This window comes from Limanda limanda, chromosome 4 (assembly GCF_963576545.1).
Source record: "Limanda limanda chromosome 4, fLimLim1.1, whole genome shotgun sequence".
Classification (NCBI taxonomy): domain Eukaryota; kingdom Metazoa; phylum Chordata; class Actinopteri; order Pleuronectiformes; family Pleuronectidae; genus Limanda; species Limanda limanda.
The window spans coordinates 17,075,368-17,094,878 of record NC_083639.1 but is presented as its reverse complement, the minus strand read 5'-3'; the positions used below and the strand labels follow the sequence as shown (position 1 = coordinate 17,094,878).

Sequence of the window (19,511 nt, the reverse complement as noted above, 5' to 3'; positions counted from 1 at the left end):
GTAGCAGGAAGTTACATGGTCATTCAATTAAACCACGTGGTTGATATTTAAAAATATATACTGCAGTAGGCTTCATCAACTTCAACACAATGACACCACACTGGGTATCATAACATGGTGTTCAAACCCCCCCTCTGTGCAACCCAGTGGTTTGGACCAAATCCACTGAGAGCCACAACATGTGGTTTTCAAATATAAACCCTGAGGCCCAAGCTCTCTTTCTGTTCCCAGGTTCCTTTAGATATTAAGAGAGACAAGTATTACACGTGTGTGTGTGTGTGTGGCAGAGGTGCTGGGGGAGGAGGAGGCTCATCACCAGACAGTCACCACTGGGAACAGGTTGTGCAGATTGGAAAGGTAGCAAAAGAAACACAAAAGACCACACAGTTTCATGGTCCATCAGCAGCAGCAGCAGGCGGGTGTCAGAGGTGAGGAGGGACGGTCTGCAGGGCGTCCTCGGCCGTTCGATGGAGGTTCACATTCTGCAAAGAGGAACGCAGCAGAGTCACATCTCTTTTATTCACATACATGTATCAATCAAACATAGGCATTTGAGAAAACAGCAAATCTTTGCGATTTAACTCATATTCCAAGGTGTGAGGTCGCATTACCTATGTGCACTGTCACAACCCTGTGGTTTCTGTACTCCGTGTGAGTTATCGTGTTTGGCTGGTTTTCAGAGACACTTCCTGATAATGAGGACGGACAGTGTTCTTGTGGTTTAGTGTGGATTGTCTCACGATGCTTTGAAAAACACTTATCGCCTTGTGCCTTTCATAATCACTGCCACATGCTGACTACTGAATAAGATCCACCATTAAAGCAGTAATTCATTATAAAAGCACTTAATTTAAGCATTTTATTTTGTGTTTATTTTGAATACACAACTTTAACAGAGAGGGATTTTATTGACTCATTATTCCTTATTTCTATGGTTTTATTATCATAATCATATCTAATGAATGATTTATGCTTTTTTTAACAAAGTGCCAGTGTACATCTTGTTATCTGGCCAGAAAGAAATGTGTGTGTGTGACAGTGAGTGTCTTGTTCATGCGGATGAATGGCAGCACTTCTCTGTTTCTCTGCATATGAATGAACGGGGAAATCTCAGAGGACCTCAGTTTCAGAAAGGACACGGCACTAAACATTTCATCTGTGCATAGTGAGGATAGGAAGGAAATGACCAGTCCTGTTTGATCTCCACGTAGTGAAAGGAAGTGATATCAGCTTAGCAGTCTCGATATATTTTGTTATTATTTTACTTTAGGCGAAGCATAAAACTAAGATCTTGACAAGTTTTCTAAAATGAAGCAGGAGAAAAGTGTGGTTGGGAAACATGATTGATTGAGCGAAGTTTATTAAGACACAGTAAACAGATGTATCGTCTTCGTTCTGTTCAGAGATATGAACGTACTGCAATAACCTTCATATTGTTGAACAAAAAAACAAAACAATAAAAACAAAGCATTTCTGTATTTCCAGGATCTTCATTAGACAGTGTTAGACGAGAGACAGACTGTGATCGAGGACAGTTCCTAACAAACTAAACAGAGTTGATTTTTAAGTGCAAAATAAAAAGCACAACTCTGTCTGTGTGCAAATCTGTAAAACTTAGACTGGAGTTTTCTGACTAACAGAAATAAAGTGATGAGACACTGGTAAAAACAAAAGTGATTTTGTTAAATCAGTTCAACAGGCAGAATCAATGACAAAACAAAATTATACAGTCAATGCTTCAGGAGAAGGTGCTGGAATTTCAATGCTTCACAGATACAGCATCCGTTTTTAAAAAAAGAGAAGAAAATCGGTTTTTCATTCATTCTCCAAAAATGGGAGAATGTGCATGACACACGATCCGTGTCGTAGGATTCATTAATCAATTATTACAAACTGGATTCCAGTCAATTACCAACATCATCACGTTTAAAAATATAAATGGAGGGAAAATACACCAACAGAAGAGGGTGGAGGAGAGAGATTTCTGCATTTGGCAGGTACGTTGTGCGTCAAACGGGGAGAGTGTTCGTAATGACGGTATACGAGTGAGGGGTTGGATAAGGGGTCATTGGGGTGGGGGGGTGCTGCCTCATTGGTGAGCTGGCACTGTTAGCAAAGCCTCCTCTGACATCCGCGACACCTCTACGTTCTGTTTGTAAAACATAAAAACACACAGAGGGGGAGGAATCAAAACACATGGGGGACTTCAAATCCACAAGCACGCACACAAAGACGAAACGAATGACATTTAGATTCCAAGTTGTTTTTTGCATTCAGATATTTGACTTCAGAGATTCAAAAAGCTTCCTGTGTGTACAAATGTCTAAAAGTACACATCTTTGTATTTATTAACAGATTTCTAAATGCTTGTGCACGGATTGCCTGATGCAACCAGATAACCTCACAGGTGCGTTTAGACTCTTTCCGCTCCACAGCTTCACAAATTCATGCTACGTTTAGGTGCTGGTGGTTAACCGTGTTCTTCTAAAAAGGCAGAATCCCTAAATAAGAACACATACAATATATGATATTTATTAATAGGTTACTGCTGGGGGTGCACGTACGGACTGAACAGTGAGTCCAGGCACAAAGCAGATGCCAATGTTCTATGACTGCTAGAGAACGACATGTCAGGACATCCCCGAAGCTCATCTACTAAAGTGAGTATCTGCTAAATGTGTACGCTTGGAAATATGTCCATATTGTTCCATGTCCATCACCTCAAACCCCAAACATAACTCGTTAATGTGAATACATTTTCTGTTTGTATTTTTTCTCAAGTACATACTTACTGCTACAATTCTATATTTGTGAACCTTGCATTGTATATTACACTCAGAACCACCACTGGCTCAGTGTGTGGCTGTTTATCTGTGCTGTTGCTATGAATCCATGAAACCATTTTCACTCAGAGGTATATTTACTTAAAGGGTGTGAGGGTGAACATGTTGAAAACTAGAAGCAGTAAAATATTGATCTGTTATTCACAGATATTCCAGAGCAGAAATCTGCCCATGGTTCATTAGGATTTCAAACAACTGGTGGTGAAAACTTAACTGTCAGGATAAATTTTATCTGAAGCTGCGAGACAGATCTGTTTGTGAAGCTTACCTCACCAAATGTGGCTCAGCAGTAATGTGTGTGTGTGTGTGTGTGTGTGTGTGTGTGTGTGTGTGTGTGTTTACCCACCTCTGGTCTTTCTCTGTGTGTGTTGACTGCATCAATGTTTAAGCTGATGGATTCCACTTTACAGCCTGAGCCCATAGAAAGGGGAGAAGATTAGTTAGTTAAGGAAACAGAAGAGAGGACAACAGCACTGGGTAGAAAGAGCTTCAGTGGGTGTAATGTGCACTGGTAGCAGACCAGTCCTACCATAGGCCACTGGTGTTAACTTCAGCACAGTGTGCAACGGGCACTTCAGGTACGGCAGTTCCTCTGTGTGAAGAGAAATGCACAGAACCACAGTTTATAAAGCAACCAGAATAAACACAATAACGAACTACTATAAACTATCTTTTTCTTTTATCTCGAAGAATCATTTGTCCTGACACAGTGAGCCTTCTTGTATACTATAGTATTTTGTAAATCATTTTACTAGTAGTCTTGACTACAATATGGAAAAACATTTCTCTAGGCACTATTAGGGTTCACATGTGTTACAGTGCACAGAACATTTTCTAAGTATCTTTTTCAGTACAGGGTGTTGAGACTTCATGAAATATGTTAAGTCAATGATTCGCTATGTGACTAATAATACAAATTCTGTGTTGTTCACTGAACCGTTTTTATTGCATTGTTTAAGTATAAAAACAATGCAACTTGTGAATCCACATTTCCCTCAATCTACTTAGCAAATTAAGAGACTTCCTTAATTTCCCATAATGCTGTTCAACAACTTCAAAGTCCACTGAACTGAATCAGGGCTTATTTCTTTATGTTCTGTGTGTCATAAATGAGCGCATTAAAAAAAGAGTTTGCCTTAGGCTACATCCACACTACTACTTTTTAGTTTTAAACTGCATCATGTTTATGTCTGCTTCAACAGTACTACTGGAAACGCTGTCGGCCCCTATTTAGTTTGTAAACTCCTGGACTACGTTGTAATCTGGACGGACACAAACATGCAGTCAATCCCAGGCGCTTCCAGATTGTTTTTTATAAGTTTCTACTTGACTACCAGGGGGGAAAGACAAACATCGTCAACAGCTACTTTCAGGAACACATGCCCAGTGTATGTGTATGACCACATGATACACATCGTTAGGTTGTTACTATTAATGTTAGCATGGAAGGGGAATGTTACTGATGCAGAGCTAAAACCACTTGTGTGGATGGAGATCGTTTAAGTTTTCAAACAAAAATGGTATGGATGTAGCCTCAGCCTCAGGGAAAGGACTCACCTGCAGTCTTGTCCAGGAAATATGCCAATAAGCACCGCATGACGGCTTGGTGACAGACCACCAGCACGTTCTCCTGCCGCTCCAGCTCCATGATGACCGGCTCCAACCGCTGCACCAGGTCCTCATAGGACTGAGAGAGCCAAGACACCAGAAATGGGGAATCAGAATTATGAAAAGAAAGTGAGGATTGAGAATCATTGTAAACCAAAGCCTGTTTAACCCACACTTATTTCTAGTGCCCCCCTAAAAGCTGTAGATCTGTAAATGAAAACATCCAGTCGATCCCTCTTCTCCACACGTCCTGCTGCATCATTAATTAGAGGTTGACATATTGACATTCTACCAAGTGGAATAAACCCATACAGTCAATCAGGATTCCCACGAGCACTGCACCAGCTCTGTGTGTCAGGACGGCCGACTAATGCCCACATCCATCTTCCCGTGTGAGATTAATGGAGAGGTAATGAGATGGACTAAAGGTGAGAACAGACCGGCGGGCATTCAGCCGCACAGTAAACAACACAGACACACACACAAACACACTGTTTACTGCCAAATGTCTGAGACTCTTAGTCTCATTAGTTGAGTGGCCGGCAGCCATCTGGAGAATTTAATAGTCCTCTGTGGCCTGTGTGTAGTGTGTGTGTGTGTGTGTGTGTGTGTGTGTGTGTGTGTAAGAGGGAGAGCGAGTATGTGCCACTTTATTCACAAATTATGTTTTGAGTCCTTCTTGCCAAACTCCAAATTTCAAACAGAGACACACTGTCTGTAAGCACGCTACCCCATTGTTAAACAGAGGAAGACAGTAGCACAGTTACACAACCACACCATCTCCAGAAATAACAGTTGTGGTCGCTGACCTCTCCTTTCGGGTACCGATAGCGATATTTGTCCTGATCCCTCAGGGCGAACTCCAGAGGAAAGTTCCCCTGGATCTCCTCGTACATCATCTCCTCACACACTCCCTGAAATGACAGCGCACACAGATTAGGCTCCAGGAGCAGGGCAGTGATGTGGAGGCCAAGCATTCAGGAGTGTTATACTCACTGCATCGATTTCGTTCAGGACCTTCCACTGTTCGTACGGCACACAGAGAGCCTCCGCTGTCTGGATGGTTCTCTTCATCTGACTGGTCCACACCTTCAGGTCGCTGATGCCCTGCGCCTGGATGAACTGGTTCAGCTTCTTAGCAAACTGCACAGAGGTAACAAATAAAAATACCTTCAAAAACCTCACCTAGAAACTACTTCTCTGCAGACATGACCTATTAGGGGTGGGAATTGGCAAAAATGTGACGATTCAATAGTATTGCGATATTTGGGCCACTATTCAATAGTATTGCGATTCTGCGATATATTGCGATACTGCAAGTATTGCGATTCGATTCTGCGATATATTGCGATTCATGTCCGCCATATTATTCAAAGGCATTACAAAAAATGAGGAAAATAAGACTGCTCAACTCACTTCAAATGTCACATTTAATTCTGTGATCAACATTGTCTTCTACACATTAACTGAAGTGCAAAAACTAAGAAAGGGTAGTGCAAAAACGTTGTCCTTGAACATTCAGGACACAGGACCTTTGTAATTATTTTCTGAATAGGAGACCTCTCACATGAACGCTGAGCTCCCAGCACATAACTTACAATTATTTAAATACAATACAGTAACATAAAGCAGACATAATAGAGTAACATAAACCTGAGAATAATCATATAAATAAGAGTAACCTAGTGCTTCAATCAAATTGAGACATGCAAGGTCATGACCCAAAATGTTAAATTCATTTGGGAATATTGGCATTTTTGTTCAGAAAAAGGAGTTGGTCAACATGCTCAGATGTTAAAGTTCCTCTGGGCTGTTACTATACCTCCTGCAGTGGAGATCATCCTTTCCGCTTTTAAACTTTTGAAACTCTCCTCGTCATGCTTTGCCAGCCAGGAGCTGTTACATATATAATTGTAAATAAATATACAAAAAAAAAAAAAAATTGCAATACTTTGTGCTACGGTATCGATATAATCGCGGGTGCAAAATATCGCGATACTGAACAGAATCGATTTTTCCCCCACCACTATGACCTACGGTGGAAGAGTTGTATTACCTCCTTGCCTCCAGTAGTGAGGCCAGAGTCTCCTCCGATGCGTCCCTTGACATTGAGCTCGCTCTCGCCGTGGCGGCACAGGTAGATGGAGCGCGGCGTGATGTGGATGTTCATGAGGTAGTAGACGATCCGGCTCTGGATGTGGTCCAACACCCGGTTCACCAGATAGCGCTGACCCACATCCATGATTTTAATGTAGGAGAGATCCCTGAGAGCAGAGCAGTGTGTGACGGGACTGAGACTAAACCAATGTGTGGATTTCATACAACCTATACGTGTCTATACCTTTAAGTCTGGATGTGTATGCGTATTATATGATGCTCTCATTTTAAGACATGTGACTGATGAAATACATTGTGATTTGCTGATTTGCAAGTTTGTTGGTTTTGTTGGTCTTTTCTCTTAAAATGTGAACTACCTTTTGGAGAGTGCAATGATTTACAATTAAAGCAAAATGATAAACATATCAAATATTCAGAGGCTGGGAAATAAAAAATAAACTGTTAAGGATCCTGTCAGCTCTTCAGAAAAACCGAAGGTTGAATGTGGTTGTTTTCAAACACTACTTAGGTTTTAGAATAAGCTTTTCTTCAGCGCCTTAGGTCTTAATATGAATCCTAGGACACTGTTTTTATTACCTGTTGTCCGTTTTATTGTTTCAATACAACGCTTTATTGCTCTATTTAAAATGATTTATCATTTTTTTTATTCCAAGATCTTGTTGGCTTTAGTCCTGAAATGTTTAAAATCATATCTCCACCAGGGGAAGCACTTTGTAACTGTGTTTTCAAGAGTACTGCATAAATAAAATGTATCACTACAGAACAAGCTCACATGATTTAATGACACAACCTTAAATGTTTTGGATATTAAGGAAACATCCACAGTGAGGATTACATTATCCAACGAAAAGGAAATGATTCCTATTGGTTCGGATGACTAGGATCAGATTGTACTTAAATCTATAAGATGTCACAGCCTCCACTCCAGCTGCAATCTCACCTGTCCAGAACTTCATCCAGTGTCTCGTAGGAGTTTTCATAACACTTGATCCTCTTCATGAAATCCTCCACGGCCTCCTCATTGTTACAGTTGGTGTAGTCGGGGCTTTCCAGCTTCACTTGCTGAAGGGAGAAAGAGCAGAGGAGTAAGTACGACATGAGCAGAAGTTTGTTTTCTCCAGAGTTCAAATAAAACAGTCACTCACCACAATGTTCTCCTGTATGACATCTGGGTCTTCACACACAGACTCTACGAAGAACACCTGAGAGGATAGAGGACATGTCAGCAGGAGGAGTATGTAAGTCAACTCGTGTGGTGTCTCATCCAGGAACCGTGATCCAACCAGTCGCTAGGGACCGGAATCGGCAGGGACCTCCCGATACGATACTATCACGATACTTAGGTGGCGATACGATATGTATTACGATTCTGTGGGTATTGCGATTCGATAGTACGATTTCTTTTGGTTATTTTTTTTTTTTTTTAAATACTGGACCATGGATAAATGTTGAATCACACCTTCAATACAACACAGTCAAATTCACTTAGAGCTTTACAAGTTTTATTTCAAATATTAACATTAACTTAATGACTGCCGGGCAGCCAATAGAGAAAATAAATAAAAATGTGCCCTTTTATTGTATAGCCCCTGTCAACTGCACACAAACTGACAGATTAACAAATGTATGCCACTTAGGCTACTTTTAAACAATAAATAAAAGGTAAATTAAATGTGAATAAAAGTTTACTTAAAATATAAACTTTGAAATAAACAAAAAGTAGGCTATTGTTGTTTGCATGTAGCCGATGCAAAGCTAGTGCTTAGGTATGTTAGATTCTTGTGCAAAAACAAGAGCTGGTCAACATGCTCTGGGGTGATGTTGCCCCCCCGGTGTAAACCAATAAATATGTTTTTTTTTAAAAATCGATTTGGGAGGCAGCATGGCGATTTAAAATAGTCATTCACAAGAATTGCGATTTGTAGCTGAATCAATTTTTCCCCCCGTCCCTACCAGTCACCTTAAATCCATTCTGCTCTGCAAACTGGATGATGGTCTCTCTTCTCTCTCTGGTGGTGTTTGTTGCATCAAACACCTAAAACACAGGACAATGGATGAGAGAGTACCACAGAGAAGTGTTAACACTGTACACTGCATCCAACCAGCTGATGGAACCATGATCATTTGACCTACCGCCACTTGACCTCCTTCTTCTGTGAGGTACTGTCGCACATCATTCAGCGCTGCCGAGGCACATTGCCTGCCAAGATGAGAGATAATGTTTGTCATAAATGTCACAAGGTTGGCGGTTTAAACAACCTTTAATTGGCGGAGTGAGGCCGGGAGACGTTCTTACCGCCTGATCTTTAAGCCCTCCTCGTTGTCAGGACGGAAGAACTCAAAGGATTTGTAGATCTTCACAAAATCTCTCCTGTACTGGCCCACATTGAACTCTGGAAAAATAACGGCCAGAAAAGACAGTTGAGATGACTTCTCTCAATTGAAATGCATGTACCCCTACACTTAAGGAATCCCCTCCATCCTGTAGAATCGTTTGGTATTTCTCTAGTTGGACCTTGTTTTGAGTTTCACTGAAGCCGACATAGTGCGAGGTCCTACCTCTGGTGGGAACACCGATCCAGTTCAGGTAGCGGGTGAGTTTCTTGGAGATGTAGGTCTTCCCCCTGGCAGGAAGGCCCACTGTCACAATCAGGGTGGGACAGTTGGTCATACAAACTGGAATGAGAGAGAGAGAGAGAGAACAAGAGAAAAGCTTCAATCCTGCTGATCACACAGAACATGTTGATCTTTGAGCAGCGTGCTTTCATTTTCAAAATGATCCCTTGCACCATCTCGTACAATTAAACAGTTTTAACATCAACACTATATTGCCCCTTATCAGTGAGATGATGGTGTAATCCAGCCCTATAAGAAAGAGTCACACCACTCGGATGGTGTTGACATTGAGGAGCAGAGGTCAGGGTGGCACCGGGGGCGAGTCTGAAAAGTTGTGAAACACTGCACAGGAACTGCTCCAGACAATTGGAGACAGCTGACAGTGGCGATGGGGGGTGGGGGGGGGGTGTGCACAGATGACTGGGTCAGAGAGTGCAGTCACTTCAGCACAGTGGTGCGCTGGTTAGCCTAACCGCAAGAAGGTTCCCACTTTGACCAGCGTCTTTCTGTGGAGTTTGCATGTTCTCCCTGTGTCTGCGTGACTTTTCTCCAGTTGTTCCCACTTCTTCCAAAAAAAGACAAAAGTTGGGGACAACAAATCGACCATCGGTGTGATTGTGAGCCACAATGGCTGTCTGTCTCTGTGTGGTGGCTCGGTGATAGGGTCAGTGGTTCCTCGCCTCTTGCCAAAATTTCTCTCAGGATGATGTCCTTCAAAGAATGGACTAAAAGGGAATCCGAGCTCAGAGCCGTTTAGATATCAAGCATCACAGAACATTGAACAGCTTGCTCTCTGTACATCTGGAACTCGTGGTTTCAGTGTCACCTGATCAGAGCACAGATCCCAACAGAGCAGCAGCAGCAGTATATCCACAGGGCTCCTCGTCCCTCACATGACCGCCGGGGGACACAATAATCCCTGTTGACCAGCACCTGGCCCGCACGGTGACAGTGAGAGGGACGAGCCCGCTGCCAGCAGCCTTCCTCCGCGCCGGACCCCGTGTGGATCTTTACGTCACTGTGAGGACCAGATGTCCGCAGCAGCAGCAGCGAGGCTTGTGAACTCTGTCAACCGGGCCACCAGCGTCGAAACCCCGCAGGAGAGGGAGTGTGACACCGCGGGGATGCGGAGGCACAGGACGGATTAACGTGAATTAATCAAGTCACAACGCTGCGTGCTCGTCCATGAGACCACTACACACACACACACACCGAGGGAAATGAGACGCTTACACTGCCACACACACACACACACACACACACACACACACACACACACACACACACACACACACACACACACACACACACACACACACACACACACACACACACACACACACACACACACACACACACACACACACGTGTTAGCATCTGTCGCCACGTCTTCCTACGCACCCTTCCTCTGGGAGATGTGTTTTTCTGGAAGGCCATTTTTATACGGCATCCAGATCTTCTTCAGCGGGTTCTGCGTGAGTTCCCGCGGGGTGGACGGCGCCTTGTCCTCCATCCCGGAGGCCGGGGAGCTGGCGGCGGCCGCGCCGGGAACACGGGGCCTTTTCCCGGGATGCTGCCCTGAAGGTGACCGGTGTTTCATCCGCGCTGCCGTGCGGGATGGATGCGGGACGGATGCGGGACGACTGTCTGCCCGGCGCCTCTCTCTGCCCCAGCTAGAGTCACGTGGTCCGCTCTGGCCACACAACGGTCTACCGTAATGACTGCAGCAAGAGGGCAACCCGCAGCCGCATGTACCGTAAGTAGCGTGAGACACGCGCACACACAAAACAATGTAGATGCGCCATGAGTCAGATAAACCAGAGAGAGACAGTTTCTCTTGACTCAGCCCCAACATGGCAGCTTGTTCCTGGATTCACTCAGTTCCTGCTGATTTTGCACGATTTGTTTGCTGGCACAGGGCACTGCTTTGCATAATTAAAAAAAAGGACCGGATGATATTTATTTTGGTCAAACTTGATAAACTATTGGGTTGATAATATTTATGCAACAACAATAATAATCAAACAACTGTTTTTTTCTCCAGAGGGGCAACTCAGGAAAAGTGAGCCAAAGGGCAGCGACTTCAGCCTCATGCTGTGCACGCCCATGAAAGGGATGCTATAGTCTAAAAGACAATTATCACAAAGGACAAATATTAATTTAACTCAGTCTATAACTCAGTGTAACTAAAAATTAAAGTTCATTTTTAGCAGTATTAACGTTTTTTTCAACCACTTGGGGGAGGCATGACAAACCAGGTCCGACTGCATTTTCTTCTGTTAATAAAAGGTTTAAATACATAAAGAAATACCATATATATGTACTACCTGTCCCGTATATGTACACACTTTAAATTTTATGTTTCTGTTTTTTAAAGTGTCAAAATATCATGTGGTATGACCTAATTTTGTATGACCTCAAAAAGTTAATTCTAAAAATATATATTTTGATTATAAATGTAATATTGACCTTTTGTGCTGACCTAGTTTGTCTTCTTTAGGTGGTCAATTCTGTGGCTGTAAATTTTGACTGAACTAGAAAAATATCATGTGGTGCGACCAAATGTCCATTGCAGAGTGATTTACATGATAGCTATATGTCCTTGATTGGGAGTTTGGGGGCTTTTTAAAATTCAATTAATGATTTATTTACAATTAGTTCTTTATTTTAGTATTATTTGGAAAATATTTCTATGCAATTAGAGTATTTTTTTTTCTAATAATTCAGAAACAATGGTTTATGTTAATTCTTTCTATTTTACAATATCATGAATAAATACCACCCCAAAAATGTAACACGTAATTTCATCTCCGTTATTATGAATTCATTAGTAATTTATGTTATTTATTTATAACTGTTTAAATTTAATTTACCAGATGCCACTGTAGCAAGACTGGAGAACCTTGCTCAGATCATATTCTTAACTAGAAGGGCCCTCAGCACATACCTTCACTAAGGCTGAGCTACTTTATCACTATATTGCATACATATTGAGATCAGCTTTGTAAACCATGTACATTAAATGCAGGCAAAACATCCATTCTCTGATTGTTGAAAGGAACAAACCAACAAATTAGTTAAGGTGAATAAAAATATGAAAACTGAAAGTATTCCCATAAAGAACAAATATTTCTTAGCTATAAGTTCTTAGCTCTATTTGTTACCTTGGTAGACCACCCCTCAGAACCTCATCTAGATCTGCACCCAAATTCAACATACACTCTTCATATGTCAGATTTTCTAATAAAATGTATTACATTATTACTTATATTATTATTTTCAGTAAATTGTCAATGCCCTGTCCCACAATGTTGAAGAAAGTGAAGAGCAGTTAGGATCGTAAATATAATCTGCTCCAAAAGTTAGATTTAATGGATATTCCTTGGCCAATATCCAAACACAATCCACTATTTCTCATTCAGGGTTGTTATATGGGAAGTCGCACAGGCTGGTATTGAGTGCTGGGGTCTTACAATATAAATTACACCCTAGACAAACAAACAGCAATGGCAACATAACCTCCCTGGTGGCGGTGCTGACTACATGAAAGATAATCCTCACAACACGCGTGGTGTTTTTTAATAAACACACAGACCTTTTCTTCCACACACTCACAGTGACTGACACTTCACATGCAGACAGTGACCATCAGGTGGCAGCACTGCTCTCTCTCTCTCTGCATCTGTCTGGTGGGGACACATTGTTGTGAACTACAGACACATGAAACACCTGTAATACAATCCAGCTCAGCAGACACAGAACAACTCATTTATCGTACGTCTAATGTTTAGAAAGTCACGCAACACAGACATGAATCCACCAACTGCACAAACATCAGGTCAACAAAAGCAGAATCTAATAATCTTTACACATGCAGCCAAGACTTCAAAAGGAAAAGTTACTGTGCATTTTCAAGTGAGCCTGCTTATCTGTTCATCTGTTGTATATGTGTTCCCTCTGCACCACCAGGAGCATTAGAGGAAGCAGAGAGTTTGGAGCAACAGGGCCTGTGACCTGAATATGGAGAGATGGAGGTTTTCTAATTAAAAAGCTCCTACTGTCTCATATTCCCTGAGTGCCAGTGTGCTGTAATATATGTCAGGTTCGTCGGGTCCACACATAAATGGCACACAAGCTAAATCAAGGATGTGTTAGGCTATTTCAGCTGCAACAAACACACTGCAGTGCATTGCAGAGTTCTGATTGTCCCACACTGTTCTACCTGTGGCCTTTCAAAAATTGTATTCCTTAGCCTCAAATAAATCAGGAGCAGGCTACAGCCATTGATGTGTGAAGTAGTTTTCAGTGGGGGTAAATAAGGTATCATAGTGTACACTGAGACAAGAACAGGAAATGGATGTGAGCTGCTCCTCCTCCTCTGGGCAGCTGCCAAGACTCTGATCGCAACCTTCAGCTCTGGACCCCAACACTGGAAAAGTCCTGTCCCTGCACAGTTCACAGTGTCAACACAACACTGGGCAGGGGGAGGAGGGGGAGAGGAGGAGGAGGAGGAGGAGACCCCCTCAGCACCACTAACTCAGTGTTTCCATATGAACCCACTCGGCACGCAGGTAAATATGATGTTGTGTCCACCAGGAGGACAACAATCACAACAAAAACAGACCGAAACACGCAAAAAGCATCAACCTCTGCAGCATCCTCTGCATCCCATCCCACCAGTGTGTGTGTGTGTGTGTGCACAGTGTCCTGGTGATAACCGATGAGAAACCACACGTCAGCTGCACACACATGTAAGCACCAGTCTATAGAATCACATCCTCCTCCTCCTCCTGCTCTCTCTCTCTATATATATATGAATACATACACACTTGAATACAGAGGTATGCGCCTGTCGTGGTAATGTAGGGTAAAGGTGACAGCACCGACAACACGTCGACTCTTGTTTACGTCTTGCATGGCTGCTCGACCCCTCTCTCTCTCTCTCTCTCTCCTTCCCTCTCTCTGTCTCCTGAATGTTCTGAATTAAAGATCCAGTCTCCAGCACACACATGACATTGGACGTCTTACCCGCTGGCTCCTGGTTCTGCCCGGGCTTGGCTCGGTTGGAGCAGCCTCTCATCGCTGGCGTCTGTCGGATGGAGCGCAGCGCAGCGCCCGGTGTCTGTGTGTACGTGCGTCCGGCAGCAGCGTGCACTGATGCTCGCTCTTCTTGTACACACACCCACATAGAGAGAGGGTGTGTGTGTGAGGTCTGAAAGTGATGGGGTAGTAGAGTCTATGGTAGAGTCTACCTGCCCCCCTGCACCCTCCCTCGTCCCCACCCACTACCTGACAGCTGGGAAATGTCCTCACTAGAGCTAACAGTCCTCAGGACATGAGTGGAAACATTTACATAGTTAAATTTACTCAATACACAGAGCTGTACTGCTTTATCAAATGTCCAATATTTACTGTGTCAGACAGCAATAATCTATTCCCTACACAGTATTGTACTCATCTTATGAGGCACTTCTGTGTGTGTGTGTGTGTATTTTAGAATTTTAGAATGTATAGTGTACTTACAAACCACACACTGATACTACAAAAACCCAGCACATTAAACAAATTACAAGAGGAAATGTACACACAATGAAATTAATTAAGACGTGACAATAGATTTAAAATAACAAACATCTAAAGACATCCAAATATCCACACTAAATACATTCTCAAACTTTTATTTCATATGTTCACACTGTCATTTCATACATTCAAACTTTTATTCCATATATTCACACTTTCAACTCAAAGAACTTCAAATTATGTATATTAAATAATAATTTCCTTAATTGTATGTTTTATCAACTTATATATCCTTTGAATGGACCAGAACCTCGTACCAAAGGTGGACAAACTGTGACAGCTGAGCTGAAAGAGATGGGTCCGATATGCAAGGAGGCCCAACACAAAGCTCCGGCCCAGATGGAGGCAGGTTGCTGGGCCCCTGTCCTCTTTAGGGACAAAGCGAACTAAGTAAGTTAAGAAATGTAACTATAGAATATATTCATATTGAGAGAGTATCTGTGATTACAATAGATTACAAGGGTATTTTACAGTTCTAAGGCTCCCTATGTACTTGATAAAAAGTTGCCATACTCTATGTTAAAGGTTCATGTTATTATTGTATGTTTATGAATTAGCAGCTTTCACATCTGAAATCCACAGTCCAGCTGGCAGGGGGAGATTTGAGGAAGATACCTCTTGAGTAATGCAAAATAAATTTGTAAAAACCATGTTTTACGGATTACACACATTCACAGTTGAATGTTGCAATTTATAGTTTTGGTCCAAACACATGCAGGCAACAGGAACATATGAGCAGGAAGAGCTCAGTGTTGCAGGAACAGGAACTTGCAGAACTTGTTTTTCATCAGTGTCACTTGTCTGTGACACTTATAAATCAAATCCTTTCAAAGTGAACTTCCACAAAGTGATTGAAATTGATCACTGTTGGTAAATATGTGATCATCAGAGGAGTCTGGGATCTAGATGAAATAAAAACGCAAATGTTTTTAACTGGTATGCCCACTGTGTCACATACCAGTCAAATCTGCGCCTCAACCACAGCGATTATAGCAGAATTGATTTTTTTTTTTAAATGGGAGAGAGACAGAGATTAGTTAAAATTTAAAGAAAACGTGAAACTCAGAGAGTTTCTATGGTTTTGATGGAAGAAAAAAAGAGAAGTGGAGAAACATTTTAACTGGAGACTCTAACTTAAACCATAGATACTACTAACTTAAAACAAATGTACAACATGAGTACAACATGCAAACATGAGTTATACCTGGACCACACACACACACACACACACACTGACAGATACACACACAAATATTTACGCAGCTATTCATTATTAGGCCATAGCAACAACTTCCATTCATTGTGGACAGCTAAACTAAAACCATATCACTAACTTAACCATGAACAATTCAGTCCTTTGGGCTTTGGTCTCCATGAGGTCTACTGACATTAGAAGTGTGACGTGATGGGTCTGTGAGGGCTTGAGGCCGTTCCAGGGAAGTAATGATACACTTATCAGCAGCCTGTGATGTAATGACAATAATTGTCAAGCACAAGGTGTGTGACTGTGCATGCGTGAATTAATGACACACTAAACTCAAACACAAACACACACACACAAAGTATGTAGGAAAGAAAGACATCAGGGAACTGCTGAGGTCCAATGAACAATGAGGGACGTGAAAAAACGCACTGAGAGGGAGCATCAAAAACATTTAAGGTCGAGCGGCTCTCGATGGATGTTCAGCTCATTCCTGCAGACTAGGACATATAGGGATCGACCCCCCCCCCCACTTGTGTGAATCACACCTAGCCCTCGGGCTGCATGCTCCGCACTGATACTAGTCAGACCTGTCTTAGTGTTCTTGATCACGTAGCCTATTCACAGCAGAGTTGAAACAGTCCTGTGCAGCACACAACTGGACTCAATTGTTCCAACAATTTTAAATTTAACTCCTTAAAATGTGTTTCTTTTGAACATTAAGACATAAGTTATAAACACTTAACTTAAGAATTGACTAATTTGAGAGAGATATGCTGTCTGTTATCAGCAAGTGCTGGAGCCTGTGTACACCAGCAGCAAACTTAATAAACCAGACAAAGACTTGTGTTATTATTCTTCACTGAGTGGGATTTGCACTGAAGCTTTACAGAAGAATTCAAACATCAGAGAGTTTTAATAACACAATCTGTCCCTTATGAATAGGGCTGTGAAAACCAGACCCCTGACTAAACCTCAGTGTTGACCCCTGACCTAATAAGTGTTGTTATTTTCCAGCATTTCTTTCATCTCGCCATCACATGACCTCTGCAGGGAGAGGATCGGTGACTGTAGTGGAATAACACAAGTAGGAAGCACATGAGACACTGTTATGTCAACATCACATTAGTCGTACAGAATACACAATACATGATGGTGTCATCATGCTTGGGCTTGTCTCCACAAAATGGCTGACTAACTAATGACATACTTCCCACCGTAAGGAAACTTTTCACATGCAACATGCTGTAAAATTCCACCAACAAACAGTCCCTGAGGATTTCTTTTTGTTTGTCTTATTCTGAAAACGTTTATGCATTTTTTTTTTTCTTATGAGAGAGAGAGTCAAACAACAGCTGCCAGGTCACACTCTGTTCGGGACAACATCTCATCATGGCTGATTCCCTTATTTACAGCAGGGAAGAAAAGTGTGTTTACGATTATGTTCCCCTAAACACTGCAGGGGGACCATGTGATCGAAGTAGGGGAAAGGTAGTCCACATGTAATCTAAACTTCAGTTGACAATGTTGACCTTATCCAGTTGGAAACACAAAGTCAGATAGCTGGGTCCCAAATAACTGCTCCACTGCTGCTATTTATAGCAGCTTCACAACGCCTCAGAGGCTAAACAATAGCTCCAAGGTCCAGAGCAAAAAACACATGGCACGCCTGTTTTGTTTTCCAAAGTTTAATTCACAAGCATATGGACAAATACAGTAAGTCATCTTTTTTCTAGTCTTGATGACGACTCAAAACGTATTACTGTAAAGTTCTGCCATTCCCCCATTCACACATCACCCCCCTCACTGATGGCACAGCTGTCAGGGGCAATTTGGGGTTCAGAATCTTGCCAAAGGACACTTCAGCATGTGGAACAAGGGACTGGGATTGAACCACTTCGGGTCAGTGGGTAACCCGTTGTACCTGCTGCGCCACAGCCGCCCCACCACTTCTGAGGTCTGGAAGAGTCTGCAGGGAGTACTGTTCCTAATGTTTGGGGACCAAATATGTTATCAAGATAAAAACTCTTAAATCAGTCAAGTAATGTAATGTCACATTGTTATTTCTCTTTATTAATGAATTGACTGCACAATGCACAACCAATAGTTCACATAGAACTTTCGATGTATTTTCTTTGATTAAATCATACTGCAATATTCAGTTATTTCATCACCGGTAATCAGGTAAAACTGTGGCCACTGTTTACTGGAAGCCTTTTACTCAACTTCCATCAACCCACACATGCCCTTTCTCAAGAAGAGTGTCAAAAGTCGTCGATGTCTCATTACTGACCACTATTACTCCACTGCTGCTTACATAATGCTCTGTGGCCCCACTCTGACAGCAGGCACGCAGGTTTCCACTCGTAGTCCCATTTAAAGGATTCACTGTTGAACTGCAGCAGTGACCCTGACTGAAACATATCAGTTCTTGGTGTGTTTGTGTGGCCATGGTTCTGCTGCTGGTTCAATGAAAAACACTTCCTCAGGTTGATCTGTGGGTCACAGTGACTGCTGGATTTTTTATTAACAATACAATCTGAGTCCGACTTTTGAATCCCTGAAAAGAAACTCCAAATGACTGAAAATGGAAAGACAAACACACACAATATTGAGTATTCTGGTTCCACAGTCTGTCCAGGGTTGGACTGTGTGTTTGTGTGTGTGTGTTTGTGTGATCTGCATAGCTACAAAGGAGACGTCAAACTTAAAAATATATATGAAGATGGACAACTCGTCTCCACTTCCTCCAACTTCCCAGAAATGAAGCCAAAATATCCTCCGCATTTATGGCCAGAGTTTCTGCAGCAGCGACCAGAGGACGGAGCCACAGTATCGTGGTCCCACTGATACACATGCTGGAGTCTCGACCAATCATGATTCAGTCTCAGCTGTCAATCATGACATCTCACCGTGTTTTTAAAGCATTGCATAACTAATTCGAACCAAACTTACTGGGCAAATGAAATGTTTTAACAAATACCAGTGTGATAACAGCCCCCAAATTAGCACATTTGGGGGCGGTGTGGCCTAGGGGGTAGAGTGGTCATTCTCCAACGAGAAGGTTGCCGGTTCAATCCCCACTCTTCCCCATCTGCATGCCGAAGTGTCCTTGGCAAGATACTGAACCCCTAAATGGCCGTACACAGCTGCCCACTGCTCTGTGTGTCCTGCACCAGATGGGTTAAAAGCAGAGGTTAAATTTCCCTCCTTGCATGAGTGTGCTTGTGCATGTCTGTGCATGTGTTTGGGACAAATAAATGTATCTTAATCTTAATCTTAAATTGTAAGTCGCTTTGGAAGAAAGCGTCAGCCAAATGACATGTATTGTAATGATAAGAACGACCTCAAATAACAGACATCATCTTTGTGAACAATGTATCTGATGTGTACTTTCACTTTGTAGTTTGGTCCATGTCCCATCCACGACCTACACTGCAGCCAGCCATCAGGTAAACATCAGGTGACTTTGGCCTGGGGAGGAGTCATGTTGTCCATCTTTATATATAGTCCATGTGTCAGGCAATCCAGCATTCAAATGA

General features: G+C 42.3%; 1 protein-coding gene across 2 annotated transcripts; it reads right to left on the bottom strand.

Moving 5' to 3' along the window:
• Positions 1 to 1,330: 1,330 nt before the first annotated feature.
• On the bottom strand, positions 1,331 to 14,296 carry LOC132999682 (6-phosphofructo-2-kinase/fructose-2,6-bisphosphatase 4-like). 2 transcript variants are annotated; one of them, XM_061069420.1, is made up of 14 exons: positions 14,214 to 14,296; positions 9,129 to 9,245; positions 8,866 to 8,962; positions 8,703 to 8,769; positions 8,530 to 8,604; positions 7,715 to 7,771; positions 7,510 to 7,631; positions 6,508 to 6,715; positions 5,448 to 5,594; positions 5,261 to 5,365; positions 4,401 to 4,530; positions 3,373 to 3,435; positions 3,190 to 3,254; positions 1,331 to 2,149 (listed from the first exon to the last, which is right to left on the bottom strand). In XM_061069420.1, the coding sequence occupies exons 1-14, from the start codon at positions 14,263 to 14,265 to the stop codon at positions 2,090 to 2,092; spliced, it is 1,365 nt and encodes a 454-aa protein (XP_060925403.1). In that variant the 5' UTR covers positions 14,266 to 14,296; the 3' UTR covers positions 1,331 to 2,089. The 2 variants fall into 2 exon arrangements, with proteins under 2 accessions (XP_060925403.1, XP_060925402.1); XM_061069419.1 differs by lacking the exon at positions 14,214 to 14,296 and adding an exon at positions 10,587 to 10,838.
• Between the last annotated feature and the right edge of the window lie 5,215 nt (positions 14,297 to 19,511).